The sequence below is a fragment of the Anthonomus grandis genome, chromosome 18 (assembly GCF_022605725.1).
Source record: "Anthonomus grandis grandis chromosome 18, icAntGran1.3, whole genome shotgun sequence".
NCBI classification, from domain to species: domain Eukaryota; kingdom Metazoa; phylum Arthropoda; class Insecta; order Coleoptera; family Curculionidae; genus Anthonomus; species Anthonomus grandis.
This window is the reverse complement of record NC_065563.1, coordinates 13,471,601-13,483,772: the sequence shown is the minus strand read 5'-3', so window position 1 is coordinate 13,483,772 and position 12,172 is coordinate 13,471,601. Positions and strand designations below refer to the sequence as shown.

At 34.4% G+C, this 12,172-nt stretch overlaps 1 protein-coding gene across 1 annotated transcript; it reads right to left on the bottom strand.

Annotated features, from left to right (window-relative positions):
- Positions 1-2,324: 2,324 nt before the first annotated feature.
- LOC126746921 (protein sister of odd and bowel) lies at positions 2,325-7,967 on the bottom strand. Its single transcript, XM_050455345.1, has 4 exons — positions 7,714-7,967; positions 5,941-6,268; positions 5,349-5,878; positions 2,325-2,824 (listed from the first exon to the last, which is right to left on the bottom strand). Exons 2-4 carry the CDS (start codon positions 6,238-6,240, stop codon positions 2,464-2,466), a joined length of 1,191 nt encoding a protein of 396 aa, XP_050311302.1. The 5' UTR covers positions 6,241-6,268; positions 7,714-7,967; the 3' UTR covers positions 2,325-2,463.
- Positions 7,968-12,172: the final 4,205 nt, after the last annotated feature.

Sequence of the window (12,172 nt, the reverse complement as noted above, 5' to 3'; positions counted from 1 at the left end):
GACTTCTTAGTACAATTTTATCATAAATTTGGACTAGTTTCATTTAGTACAATTTAAATATATATTTGTGTCATTAAAAAAATTGTACTAAAAACAGTTTGTGCGTGGCTAGATTCTTCTTGCGCCACCACGTAATTTCTCAAAATGTTTGCTCTTAATTTGTGCCATTTTGTTAATTTCTTAATCATGCGTGGCCAGTTTAGTACAATTTTGAAAGAAACCCTTTATAGACTAAATTGTATAAAATACTAAAAAGAACTTTGTACAATTCAAAAAATTGCATTAAACCTACCTTGTACAAGCGTGCGTGGCCACCTATCTCATACCATCACATTTGACATTTAAAAAACAAAAGCCGATCAAAGCAGCTGCAACAATCACACTTCAAAATTAAAAAAAAAAAGAACGTTTACGTGGTACCTACCTCCCAAGGCGCCTCAATATCATCTTACGTAAAACCTCTCAATATGCAAATGAAATTTTCGAAAATTTGTAAGTCGAATTAAAAGTCCATTAACGAAAAAGAGCGAAAGAAAGAGAGAGAGAGAGACACACACACAATGGGTATCGGGCGACGACAACATTAGAGAGTGCCGTGGACGATGGGGGGCTGTCGTGAGCCCCGGGGGGTCTTCTTTTGTTATACACTCGGTCCCTTTTTAAATGTGACCATAAGAGACAAAACCGAATTTTCTATACATATATATATGCTCCTCCCCCTTCTCTTTAAATTCCATAAGCAGTACACTGTGACGTCACCATGACGCATAACGTTCATTTGTCAATTGTTTATAGCGGCACCCAATCAAATGGCAGTGGGTCAAAAACAATTGCATTCTGAGTATGATAAAAAATAAAAGACAATCAATCAACTTTACACCATATTTATTGCCTCTAAAAATATACACGCTAAAAAAAGTACACTAAAGAAAAAAACAATTGAATTATCTGACCCTCGTACATATCATAATATATAAAACACGTAATATATGGTATATAAAAGGCGGGCTAGTCCCCCTCGTCCCCGCTCTGACCGCCCTTGCTCATAATGCTCTCTATACTGAACTTTTCTGACGTCACGGGAGCAGTACTAGTAAATATTAGAAAAAAACTCTATTGATCTATCTAATTGAAATGTATTTTCTATGTACCTTAAAAAAATTCCTTAAAATTTAAAACTTTTTTTGGTATGTTTCGATAGAGAATTTTATACTGATTAAAATAAGCCCAAACACTCCATATCTATCATTAATAGTTTTCAAGATATTGCCATTCAAAGTGCCCAATCCGGCTCGAAGGACCAAATGTTTTTCTCATATATCTCTTAAACTATGGGAGATACTAATAAGGTGTTTGGTATTATTGAAATCGGAAGGAAAATCTTTATCGATCTGTCCAAATAAAAATTATTTTCCAGGCACTTAAAAAAAATCTGTCAGATTTTCAACATTTTCTACTCTGACTGGATAGAGATTTTTAAGCTGATTAAAATAAGCCTAAACACTCTACAATTATCTCCAATAGTTTCCAAGATATTGCGACTTAAAGTGCCCAATCCGGCTCGAAGGACCAAATGTTTTTCTGCAATATCTTCTAAACTATCGGAGATAGCTATAAGGTGTTTGGTATCATTGAAATCGGAAGAAAAAGCTCTATCCATCGGTCTAATTAAAAACTATTTTCCAGACGCTTGAAAAAAACTCTTCATTATTTTTCAACCTTTTCTACTTTGTTTAAATTAAGAATTTAATGCTGATTAAAATAAGCCTAAACACTCTATAATTATTTTCAATAGTTTCCAAGATATTGCGACTTAAAGTGCCCAATCCGGCTCGAAGGACCAAATGTTTTTCTCATATATCTCTTAAACTATGAGAGATAGGTATAGGGTGTTAAGTATCAATTAAATCAAAAACGAAAAGTCTATCGTTGTATATAAATAAAAATTAGTTTCCAGGCATTTAAAAAAAAATCTTTCAAATTTTTTTGTTTTATTTGGATAGAGAATTTTATACTGATTAAAATAAGCCCAAACACTCCATATCAATCATTAATAGTTTTCAAGATATTGCCATTCAAAGTGCCCAATCCGGCTCGAAGGACCAAATGTTTTTCTGCAATATCTTCTAAACTATCAAAGATATCTATAGGGTGTTTGGTATCAATGAAATCGGAAGAAAAAGCTCTATCCATCGGTCTAATTAAAAATTATTTTCCAGACGCATAACGTTGATTTGTCAATTGTTTATAGCGGCACCCAATCAAATGGCAGTGGGTCAAAAACAATTGCATTCTGAGTATGATAAAAAATAAAAGACAATCAATCAACTTTACACCATATTTATTGGCTCTAAAAATATACACACTAAAAAAGTACACTAAAGAAAAAAACAATTGAATTATCTGACCCTCGTACATATCATAATATATAAAACACGTAATATATGGTATATAAAAGGCGGGCTAGTCCCCCTCGTCCCCGCTCTGACCGCCCTTGCTCATAATGCTCTCTATACTGAACTTTTCTGACGTCACGGGAGCAGTACCGGAACTGCCCAGGTTATGGGTCAAACTGTGTCTCCGGAGGTCGCAGTTCCTCCGGAACACTTTGCCACACGAGCCGCAATTGTAGGGTTTAATATCGGTGTGGGTTAACAAGTGGGTTTTGAGGTTCGACCGTTGATTGAACGAGCGGGAGCACACCGGACACTTGTGCGGAGACTCCTCCATGTGGAGGATCTTGTGCACCGCCAAAGTGCGCGACTGGCAGAACCCTTTGCCACATTCCTGACATTTGAAGGGTTTTTCCTTCGAGTGGATGTACCTGCAAGCGAAAAAACAAGGCGGAGTCATTTGTTTATCTAATTGAGCCGTTGAACGTTCACGTATGTATGTACGTAGTCGATTGTTTCTCGTTAAACTTTTCATCGCGCCGATTCCGTTCAACTATGACCTCAAGTGTCTATATGAAATGTAATTTATCGCTCACAATGGGCCATTCAGGTCTAACAATGGCACATTATGGCTCCATTTTGTTCGTAATTAACCTGCAATTTTACCTGGAAAAATCTATCGCCCTAAAACGTCTGAATAAATTTATGTATAAAGAGATGGCGACTTTAATTAATCGCCTAAAACAAACTTAATTAATTATAAGATCCTAATCGGAAATCAAAAACAGTTGAAGGACAAAAAAAAACAAACGATGTACAGGTACCGCCGTCCCACGGCCGAAACCCAACCTATACCCCGGCTATTTTTCATTTGTTTTTGCACCTGACCTTTGCACACCTGTGCCCCCCATATACTGTGACCTTTTTCGGCCATTCTAAACGCCCCAAGGACAACAGAACGTCGGAAAATCTAAGGATATTATATGCCAAAGGTTACTGGGTCCACCGAACGAACACCTTATAGAATTATTTATATTCGTTTCCAAGATATGGCGATTTTAAAATGGGAATCCGGCTCAAAGGACCAAATGTTTTTCTCAAAAATCTGCCAAACTATGGAAAATAGCTGTATGGTCTTTGGTATCAATGAAATATTAGAAAAAAACTCTATTGATCTATCTAATTAAAATGTATTTTCTATGTACCTAAAAAAAAATCCTTGAAATTTTACACTTTTTTTGGTTTGTTTCGATAGAGAATTTTATACTGATTAAAAAAAGCCCAAACACCCCATATCTATCATTAGTAGTTTTCGAGATATTGCAACTCAAAGTGCAAAATCCGGCTCGAAGGACCAAATGTTTTTCTGCAATATTTTCTAAACTATCGGAGATAGCTATAGGGTGTTTGGTATCAATGAAATCAGAAGAAAAAGCTCTATCGTTGTGTATAAATAAAAATTACTTTCTAGGCATTTAAACAAAAATCTTTCAAATTTTCAAATTTTTTTGTTTTATTTAGATAGAGAATTTTATACTGATTAAAATAAGCCCAAACACTCCATATCTATCATTAATAGTTTTCAAGATATTGCCACTCAAAGTGCCCAATCCGGCTCGAAGGACCAAATGTTTTTCTGCAATATCTTCTAAACTATCGGAGATAGCTATAGGGTGTTTGGTATCAATGAAATCGGAAGAAAAAGCTCTATCGATCTGTCCAAATAAAAACTATTTCCCAGGCGCTTAAAAAAAATTCTTCATTATTTTTCAACCTTTTCTACTTCATTTAAATTGAGAATTTAATGCTGCTTAAAATGAGCCTAAACACTCTATAATTATCTTCAATAGTTTTCAAGATATTGCCATTCAAAGTGCAAAATCCGGCTCGAAAGACCAAATGTTTTTCTCATATATCTCTTAAACTATGCAAGATAGGTATAGGGTGTTAAGTATCAACGAAATCAGAAACGAAAAGTCTATCGTTGTGTGTAAATAAAAATTACTTTCCAGGCATTTAAAAAAAAAAATTCAAATTTTAATTTTTTTTTGTTTTATTTAGATAGAGAATTTTATACTGATTAAAATAAGCCCAAACACTCCATATCTATCATTAATAGTTCTCAAGATATTGCCATTCAAAGTGCCTAATCCGGCTCGAAGGACCAAATGTTTTTCTGAAATATCTTCCAAACTATCGAAGATAGCTATAGAGTGTTTGGTATCATTGAAATCGGAAGAAAAAGCTCTATCGATCTGTCTAAATAAAAACTATTTCCCAGGCGCTTAAAAAAAATTCTTCATTATTTTCAGCTTTTTCTACTTTGTTTAAATTGAGAATTTAATGCTGATTAAAATGAGCCCAAACACTTTATAATTATCTTCAATAGTTTCCAAGATATTGCGACTTAAAGTGCCCAATCCGGCTCGAAGGACCAAATGTTTTTCTCATATATCTCTTAAACTATGAGAGATAGGTATAGGGTGTTTGGTATCAATGAAATCGGAAGAAAAAGCTCTATCGATCGGTCTAACTAAAAATTTTTTTTCGGACGCTTGAAAAAAATTCTTCATTATTTTTCAACTTTTTTTACTTTGTTTAAATTGAGAATTTAATGCTGATTAAAATAAGCCTAAACACTCTATAATTATTTTCAATAGTTTCCAAGATATTGCGACTTAAAGTGCCCAATCCGGCTCGAAGGACCAAATGTTTTCCTCATATATCTTCTAAACTATCGGAGATAGCTATAGGGTGTTTGGTATCAATGAAATCGGAAGAAAAAGCTCTATCGATCTGTCTAAATAAAAACTATTTTCCAGGCATTTTAAAGAAAATCCTTTACTTTTTTAACTTTTCCTTCCTTGCTTCTCTAGAGAACTTGATGCTCTTTAAACTGAGTTTAAAAACCTAATAATTATTTTTCAAAAATTTCCAATATAGGAAAACACTCACCGATGATCCCTCAGATGGTCCTGCCTCCTGAAAGCCTTCCCGCAAATATCACAACTGTAAGGCCTCTCATCCGTGTGGGTCCTCTCGTGGATCAACAAATTGTAACTTTTAGTAAACTGCCTGTTGCAAAACTTGCAAATGAACTGCTTCTTAGGCCTCACCGCCCCCTTCTGCCGCCCCAAAGCCACCCCGTTGGCCATCTGGACCGTCGGCGTGGAGGCGGCGCCACTTGAGGCACTCCCGGAACCGCCTCCGGACCCGTAGACGTTGTTCACGATCAGCGCGGGATAACCGGAGGAGTCCACCGGGGAGGGAGATAAAGAAAAGTTGGTCAGAGCCTCCTCCTCGTGGTCGAGCAGGGCTAAATCCTCCTCCACTTCCTCGGAGAGTTCCACGTCCTCCGTGAGGTCACTGGCGGGAGGTTCCTCGTGTATTTTGGCGGTGCTGGTGGCGATCTTCAAAATATCCACCTTCGGAGGCGGGTCTACCGTCGGTTTTGCTGCTACGGTAGTCGCGGCAGGCCACTCGGTCTACAACAAAAGAAGACGCGCGTGCGCACAAAACAATTGACGAAAAAATTGAGTTTTCTTACGTTAGACACTGTGGTGGTGAGTCTTTGTAAGGTCAAGTAGCTCTCGAGCGCTTGGAGATTGAGGGCAGCCGCTGCCGCGCTTGTGGCCGGCAGTAGAGCCGCCTGCTGTAGAGAGCTGATCATCGCGTTCTGTAGAGTGAGGGCGACGCTATGGATGGAGCGTTGCAGTAAGTTTTCCTGGATCAGGGAGGCGGCGGTGGGGGAGGGGGATTTTAAGGGCGGGGGGTCGGAGGAGGAGGAGGAGGTGCTCAGCTGTTGCTGTTTGTCCTGTAGCATTTTGGTTTCCGTTGAGGTCTGCATGACGGTGTTGAGAGCAATGATGGGAAAACTGTAAATAATTTTAATGACAAGGGTTATTGAGTGGAAAGGGGGGGGGGGTACTTTTGATTGTTCTCAGGCAATTGTTTTCTCTAGTATTTGAAGAAAAATTGTTCCAGAAGCAATTGTACTAAATTAAGTACAATTATCGTTATAACAAAAAAAATAATTGCTTGGTGTTACGAGGCCTTTGACCCACGTACAAGGTGTTTCTAGTACGAATTTTTTTGATAGTTGTGATAATTGTACTAAAAAAATGCGTGGTAATGTGAGGTCTTTAGGAAAGCCGGCTTAGTATAGAACATTACATTTAATTTTCTCTCTTCTCGCAATAATTGTACTTAAATTAGACCCGTTTAGAAATTTCTTAGTGATGTGAGGCCTGGTTTGGCCACGCATAAAAGATTTTTAGTTCAATTTAAATATAAATTAAAAAATTGTACAAAAAACTATTTGGGCGTGGTCAGAGGCCTTGCACCGCCGCGTAATTGAATCTTTTATTACAACAATTGTACTTAAAATTTCTTAGTGATGCGAAAACTCTAGCCACGCTTAAGAGCTTTTTAGTACAATTTTTTTATAGGAATTTGTACTAGATTTATTTAATGTTAAATTTCCATTTTTCAAGAAATTGTACCTTGTGCGTGGCCAGAGGCCTCGCACCACCACGCTTTTTCTCCTATTATCTCAATAATTGTACTTGATTTAGGACATTTTGGAAGTTCTTTAGTAATGCGGGGCATTTTAGTATAAATTTGTACTAGTTTTATTTAGTACAATTTTAATATAAACTTTTTTGTACAATTTGTACTATATAAACAGAATTACTAGAAACACCTTGTGCGTGGCCAGAGGCCTCGCACCACCACGCAATTTTTTCATTTATTAAAATAATTGTACTTAAATTAGGACTCATTTGTACTAAAAATTGTACTATTTAGAAATTTATACTAAAATTCATTATTAGTATAAAATTTTATATATTATTAAAAAAAATGTACAGTATACTATTTCCCAGGGTTCTTTTAACATTGTACAAAAAACGCGTGGTCAGAGGCCTCGCATTACCAGAAATGTATAAATAGTCCGAGTTTAAGTACATTTCCGTGATGGTACCACGCACAAGGCGTTTTTAGTACAACTTATTAAATAGTATGATTTATATTAGAATTGTACTAAAAATCCCTTGTGCGTGGCCAGAAGTCTTTACGTAATTTTTTGTATTATAATATTCATACTAATTAGGTAATTTGAAATTTTCTTAGTGATGCGAGGCGCATAAAGGAATTTTAGTACAATTTTAGTACAATAAAACAATTGAACCGGTACTATTGTGAAATCGGTACTATTTAAAAAAGTATTTAATTCCCACAAGGATAACTTCATGTTCCTCCATATGGACAATCAAAGAACCCTTTAAGCCTCCCTTAACACCCCATACCGCAACCCTCTTACCTGCCTAATATGACGTCACCGAAAAACAGACACACCCCCTTTTCCACTACTGCCGAACGAAATACGCACCATAAACGACCAGGAAAAAAACAAATGACGGAAAAAACGGTACCGCGTAAAATCGCGCTACGTCACACACACACGCGGTACCACCACACGCTCTTCGGTAAAACAGTAGAAAGTCGACTAAATGAAGAACCATCGAAGGAGGCTGCCGACGGCGCGCGCGTTCTTCGTCTGTTTTCTGTACTTCTGCGCCATCTGGAATTTGGTGGACGAAGCGAGTGGGAACCATCGGGGTACCGCCGGGCGGGAGCGAGAGCGAAGCGATTGGACTGTCGGGGCTCTTTTGTTTTTTTCTCTTTTTTGTTTTTCATGGGGGGCGGGGGGAGGGAGGGGGGAGAAGGGCGGGTTTGAAGGGCTTTTTTATGCTCCCACAGGGTGCGTGCGAATTTGTAATTTTTAGATAATGAAGAAAAACAAATGACAATCGACTTGTGAGGGATGTGAGTTCGGTCGCGCTTCAGCTGTTTCAAACTCATCATATTGAAACAAATGATTCAAGATGGGTTTAGTTGGAAAACAAATGAAGACGCATGCGCCCTGCCTGTCATTCTTATTTTGCAGGCAGCTTTTTGTACAATTCATTATATATCATTTTAAAATTGTACTAAACAGACCACTAATTTTAATAATTTTTTTTATGTAATACACTAATAGAACTTTGTAATATTTATTAACAAATTGTACTAAAAGTGCCTTGTGTGTAGCCACAATCACGCAATTCCTCCAATTATCATAATAATTGTACTAAAATAAGTATAGTTCGAACATTTCTTAGAATTGCAAATTTTATGGCCACGGATAAGGGTTTTTTTAGTACAATTTTAATACAAATTTGAAGTAGTTACATTTAGTACAATTTTAAGCTATTTACAAAATTGTACTAAAAACACTTTGTGCGTGGTCAAAGGCCTCGTATTACCAAGAAATTTTCTCTTTTGTCAATGGAGATAAAATGGTTTCTAATTTAAGTACAATTATTGTTATAATTAAAGAAATTGCGTGGTAGTGCGTGGCCTCTTTTTTTAGTACAATTTAAACAAAAACCCTTAAAGAGTAAAATGTACAAAATAATGAATAAATATTGTACTGTTTAAATATGTATACTAAAAAAAGCCCTCGCACTACCACGCAATTTTTTTACTTGTTACATATTAATTGTACTAAATTTGAAAATTGTTTAATGGTGCGAACCTTTAGCTACAGAAAAAGGTTTTTTTTATTATTTTTTAGTACAATTTAAAAATTTATACTTGTGCGTGGCCACAAGGCCTCGCATCAACCGCGCAATTTTTCTTATAATAATTGAAATATTTGTATTTGAATTAGGACAATTTAAAAATTCGGATAAGGGTTTTTTTAGTACAATTAACCTTGAAGCATAAAATGTACACAAAATTGTACAATTTAAACATTTGCATTAAAAACCCAATCATTCAATTTTACTTATTATCATAATATTTTATATTTAAATTAGGACAATTTGAGTTAGTTTTAGTCATGCGAGACCTCTGGCCACGCATAGGGTTTTTTTTAGTACAATTTTTCATATAAATTTAAACTATTTACAAATTTCTACTGAAAACACCATCGCGTGTGGTTAAAGGTCTGCGATAAAATAGTCTCTAATTTAAGTACAATTATTGAATTGTACTTAAATTAGGACTCTTAAGAAATTTTTTAGCGTAGTTTTTCGTTATTTAATTATCAGCGTTTTTTTTCATACAATTAAAAAAAAAGACTGTTGAACCCCAAAATGTACAGAATTTTGTACAATTTAAATTTTCTACTAAAATCCGCACCACCACACAATTTTCCTTATTGCGATATTATGATGATGTTTGTACTTAAATTAGGACAGTTGGAAGGTTTCTTCCAGGGGTGCGTAACGGTTTTTTTTTAGTACAATTTAAAGAAAAAACCTTGAAGAGCAAAATGTACAAAATTATGAAACAAAATTTGTACAAAAAACGCTTTGCGCGTTTAAGAGTCAATATTTCATAGTGCAGGGTTTTTTAGTACAATTTTAATACAAATTTAAGCTGTTTACAAAATTGTACTAAAAACACTTTGTGCGTGGCCAAAGGCATATTACCAAGAAATGTCCTCTTTTATCAATGAAGATAAAATGGTCTCTAATTTAAGTACAATTATTATTGAATTGAAGCCAGAGGTTTGCACCATTAAGATATTTTTAATTTTAGTACAATTATTGTTGTAATAATTAAAGAAATTGCGTGGTAGTGCGTGGCCTCTTTTTTTAGTACAATTAAAAAAAAAACTCTTAAAGAGTAAAATGTACAAAATAATAAATAAATATTGTACTGTTTAAAAATGTACACTAAAAAAAGCTCTCGCATTACCACGCATTTTTTTTACTTGTTACAACATTAATTGTACTAAATTGACAATAATTTGAAAATTGCTTAATGGTGCGAACCTCTGGCTACAGAAAAAGGTTTTTTTATTATTTTTTAGTACAATTTAAAAATTTATACCTGTGCGTGGCCACAAGGCCTCGCATCAACCGCGCAATTTTTCTTATTATGATATTATGATGATGTTTGTACTTAAATTAGGACAATTGGAAGGTTTCTTCCAGGGGTGAGTAAGGGTTTTTTTTTTAGTACAATTTAAAGAAAAAACCTTGAAGAGCAAAATGTACAAAATAATGAAACAAAATTTGTACAAAAAACGCTTTGCGCGTTTAAGAGTCAATATTTCATAGTGCAGGGTTTTTTTAGTACAATTTTAATACAAATTTAACCTATTTACAAAATTGTACTAAAAACACCTTGTGCGTGGCCAAAGGCCTTGTATTACCAAGAAATGTCCTCTTTTATCAATGGAGTTAAAATGGTCTCTAATTTAAGTACAATTATTATTGAGTTGAAGCCAGAGGTTCGCACCATTAAGATATTTTTAATTTTAGTACAATTATTGTTGTAATTATTAAAGAAATTGCGTGGTAGTGCGTGGCCTCTTTTTTTAGTACAATTTAAACAAAAACCCTTAAAGAGTAAAATGTACAAAATAATGAATAAATATTGTACTGTTTAAAAATGTACACTAAAAAGAGCCCTCGCACTACTACGCAATTTTTTTAATTGTTACGTATTAATTGTACTAAATTTGAAAATTGTTTAATGGTGCGAACCTTTAGCTACAGAAAAAGGTTTTTTTCATTATTTTTTAGTACAATTTAAAAATTTATACTTGTGCGTGGCCACAAGGCCTCGCATTAACCGCGCAATTTTTCTTATATTAATTGTAATATTTGTATTTGAATTAGGACAATTTAAAAATTCGGATAAGGGTTTTTTTAGTACAATTAACCTTGAAGCATAAAATGTACACAAAATTGTACAATTTAAACATTTGCATTAAAAACCCAATCATTCAATTTTACTTATTATCATAATATTTTATATTTAAATTAGGACAACTTGAGTTAGTTTTGGTGATGCGAGGCCTCTGGCCACGCATAGGGTTGTTTTTAGTACAATTTTTCATGTAAATTTAAACTATTTTTCAAATTTCTACTAAAAACACCATCGCGTGTGGCCAAAGGTCTGGGATAAAATAGTCTCTAATTTAAGTACAATTATTGAATTGTACTTAAATTAGGACTCTTAAGAAATTATTTTTAAGTAGTTTTTTGTCATTTAATTATCAACGGTTTTTTTCATACCTTAAAAATAAAAAAACTCTTGAAGCCCAAAATGTACAGAATTTTGTACAATTTAAATTTTCTACTAAAATCCGCACCACCACACAATTTTCCTTGTTACGATATTATGATGATGTTTGTACTTAAATTAGGACAGTTGGAAGGGTTCTTCCAGGGGTGCGTAAGGGTTTTTTTTTAGTACAATTTAAAGAAAAAACCTTGAAGAGCAAAATGTACAAAATAATAAAACAAAATTTGTACAAAAAACGCTTTGCGCGTTTAAGAGTCAATATTTTATAGTGCAGAGTTTTTTTAGTACAATTTTAATACAAATTTAACCTATTCACAAATTTGTACTAAAAACACTTTGTGCGTGGCCAAAGGCCTCGTGTTACCGAGAAATGTTCTCTTTTATCAATGGAGATAAAATGGTTTCTAATTTAAGTAAATTATTGTTATAATTAAAGAAAATGCGTGGTAGTGCGTGGCCTCTTTTTTTAGTACAATTTAAAAAAAAAACCCTTAAAGCGTAAAATGTACTAAATAATGAAAGAATATTGTACTGTTTAAAAATGTGAACTGAAAAGGGCCTTCGCACTACCACGCATTTTTTTTAATTGTTACAACAATAATTGTACTAAATTGACAAAAATTTTAAAATTGCTTAATGGTGCGAACCTTTAGCTACAGAAAAAGGTTTTTTTATTATTTTTTAGTACAATTTAA

Coding starts and splice junctions, on each gene's coding strand:
- LOC126746921 (XM_050455345.1), bottom strand. CDS start 6,240: ATGCAGACCTCAACGGAAACCAAAATGCTACAGGACAAACAGCAACAG. Junction 5,879..5,940: donor TCACCACCACAGTGTCTAAC/GTAAGAAAACTC, acceptor CTTTTGTTGTAG/ACCGAGTGGCCTGCCGCGAC. Junction 2,825..5,348: donor GACCATCTGAGGGATCATCG/GTGAGTGTTTTC, acceptor TTTCGCTTGCAG/GTACATCCACTCGAAGGAAA.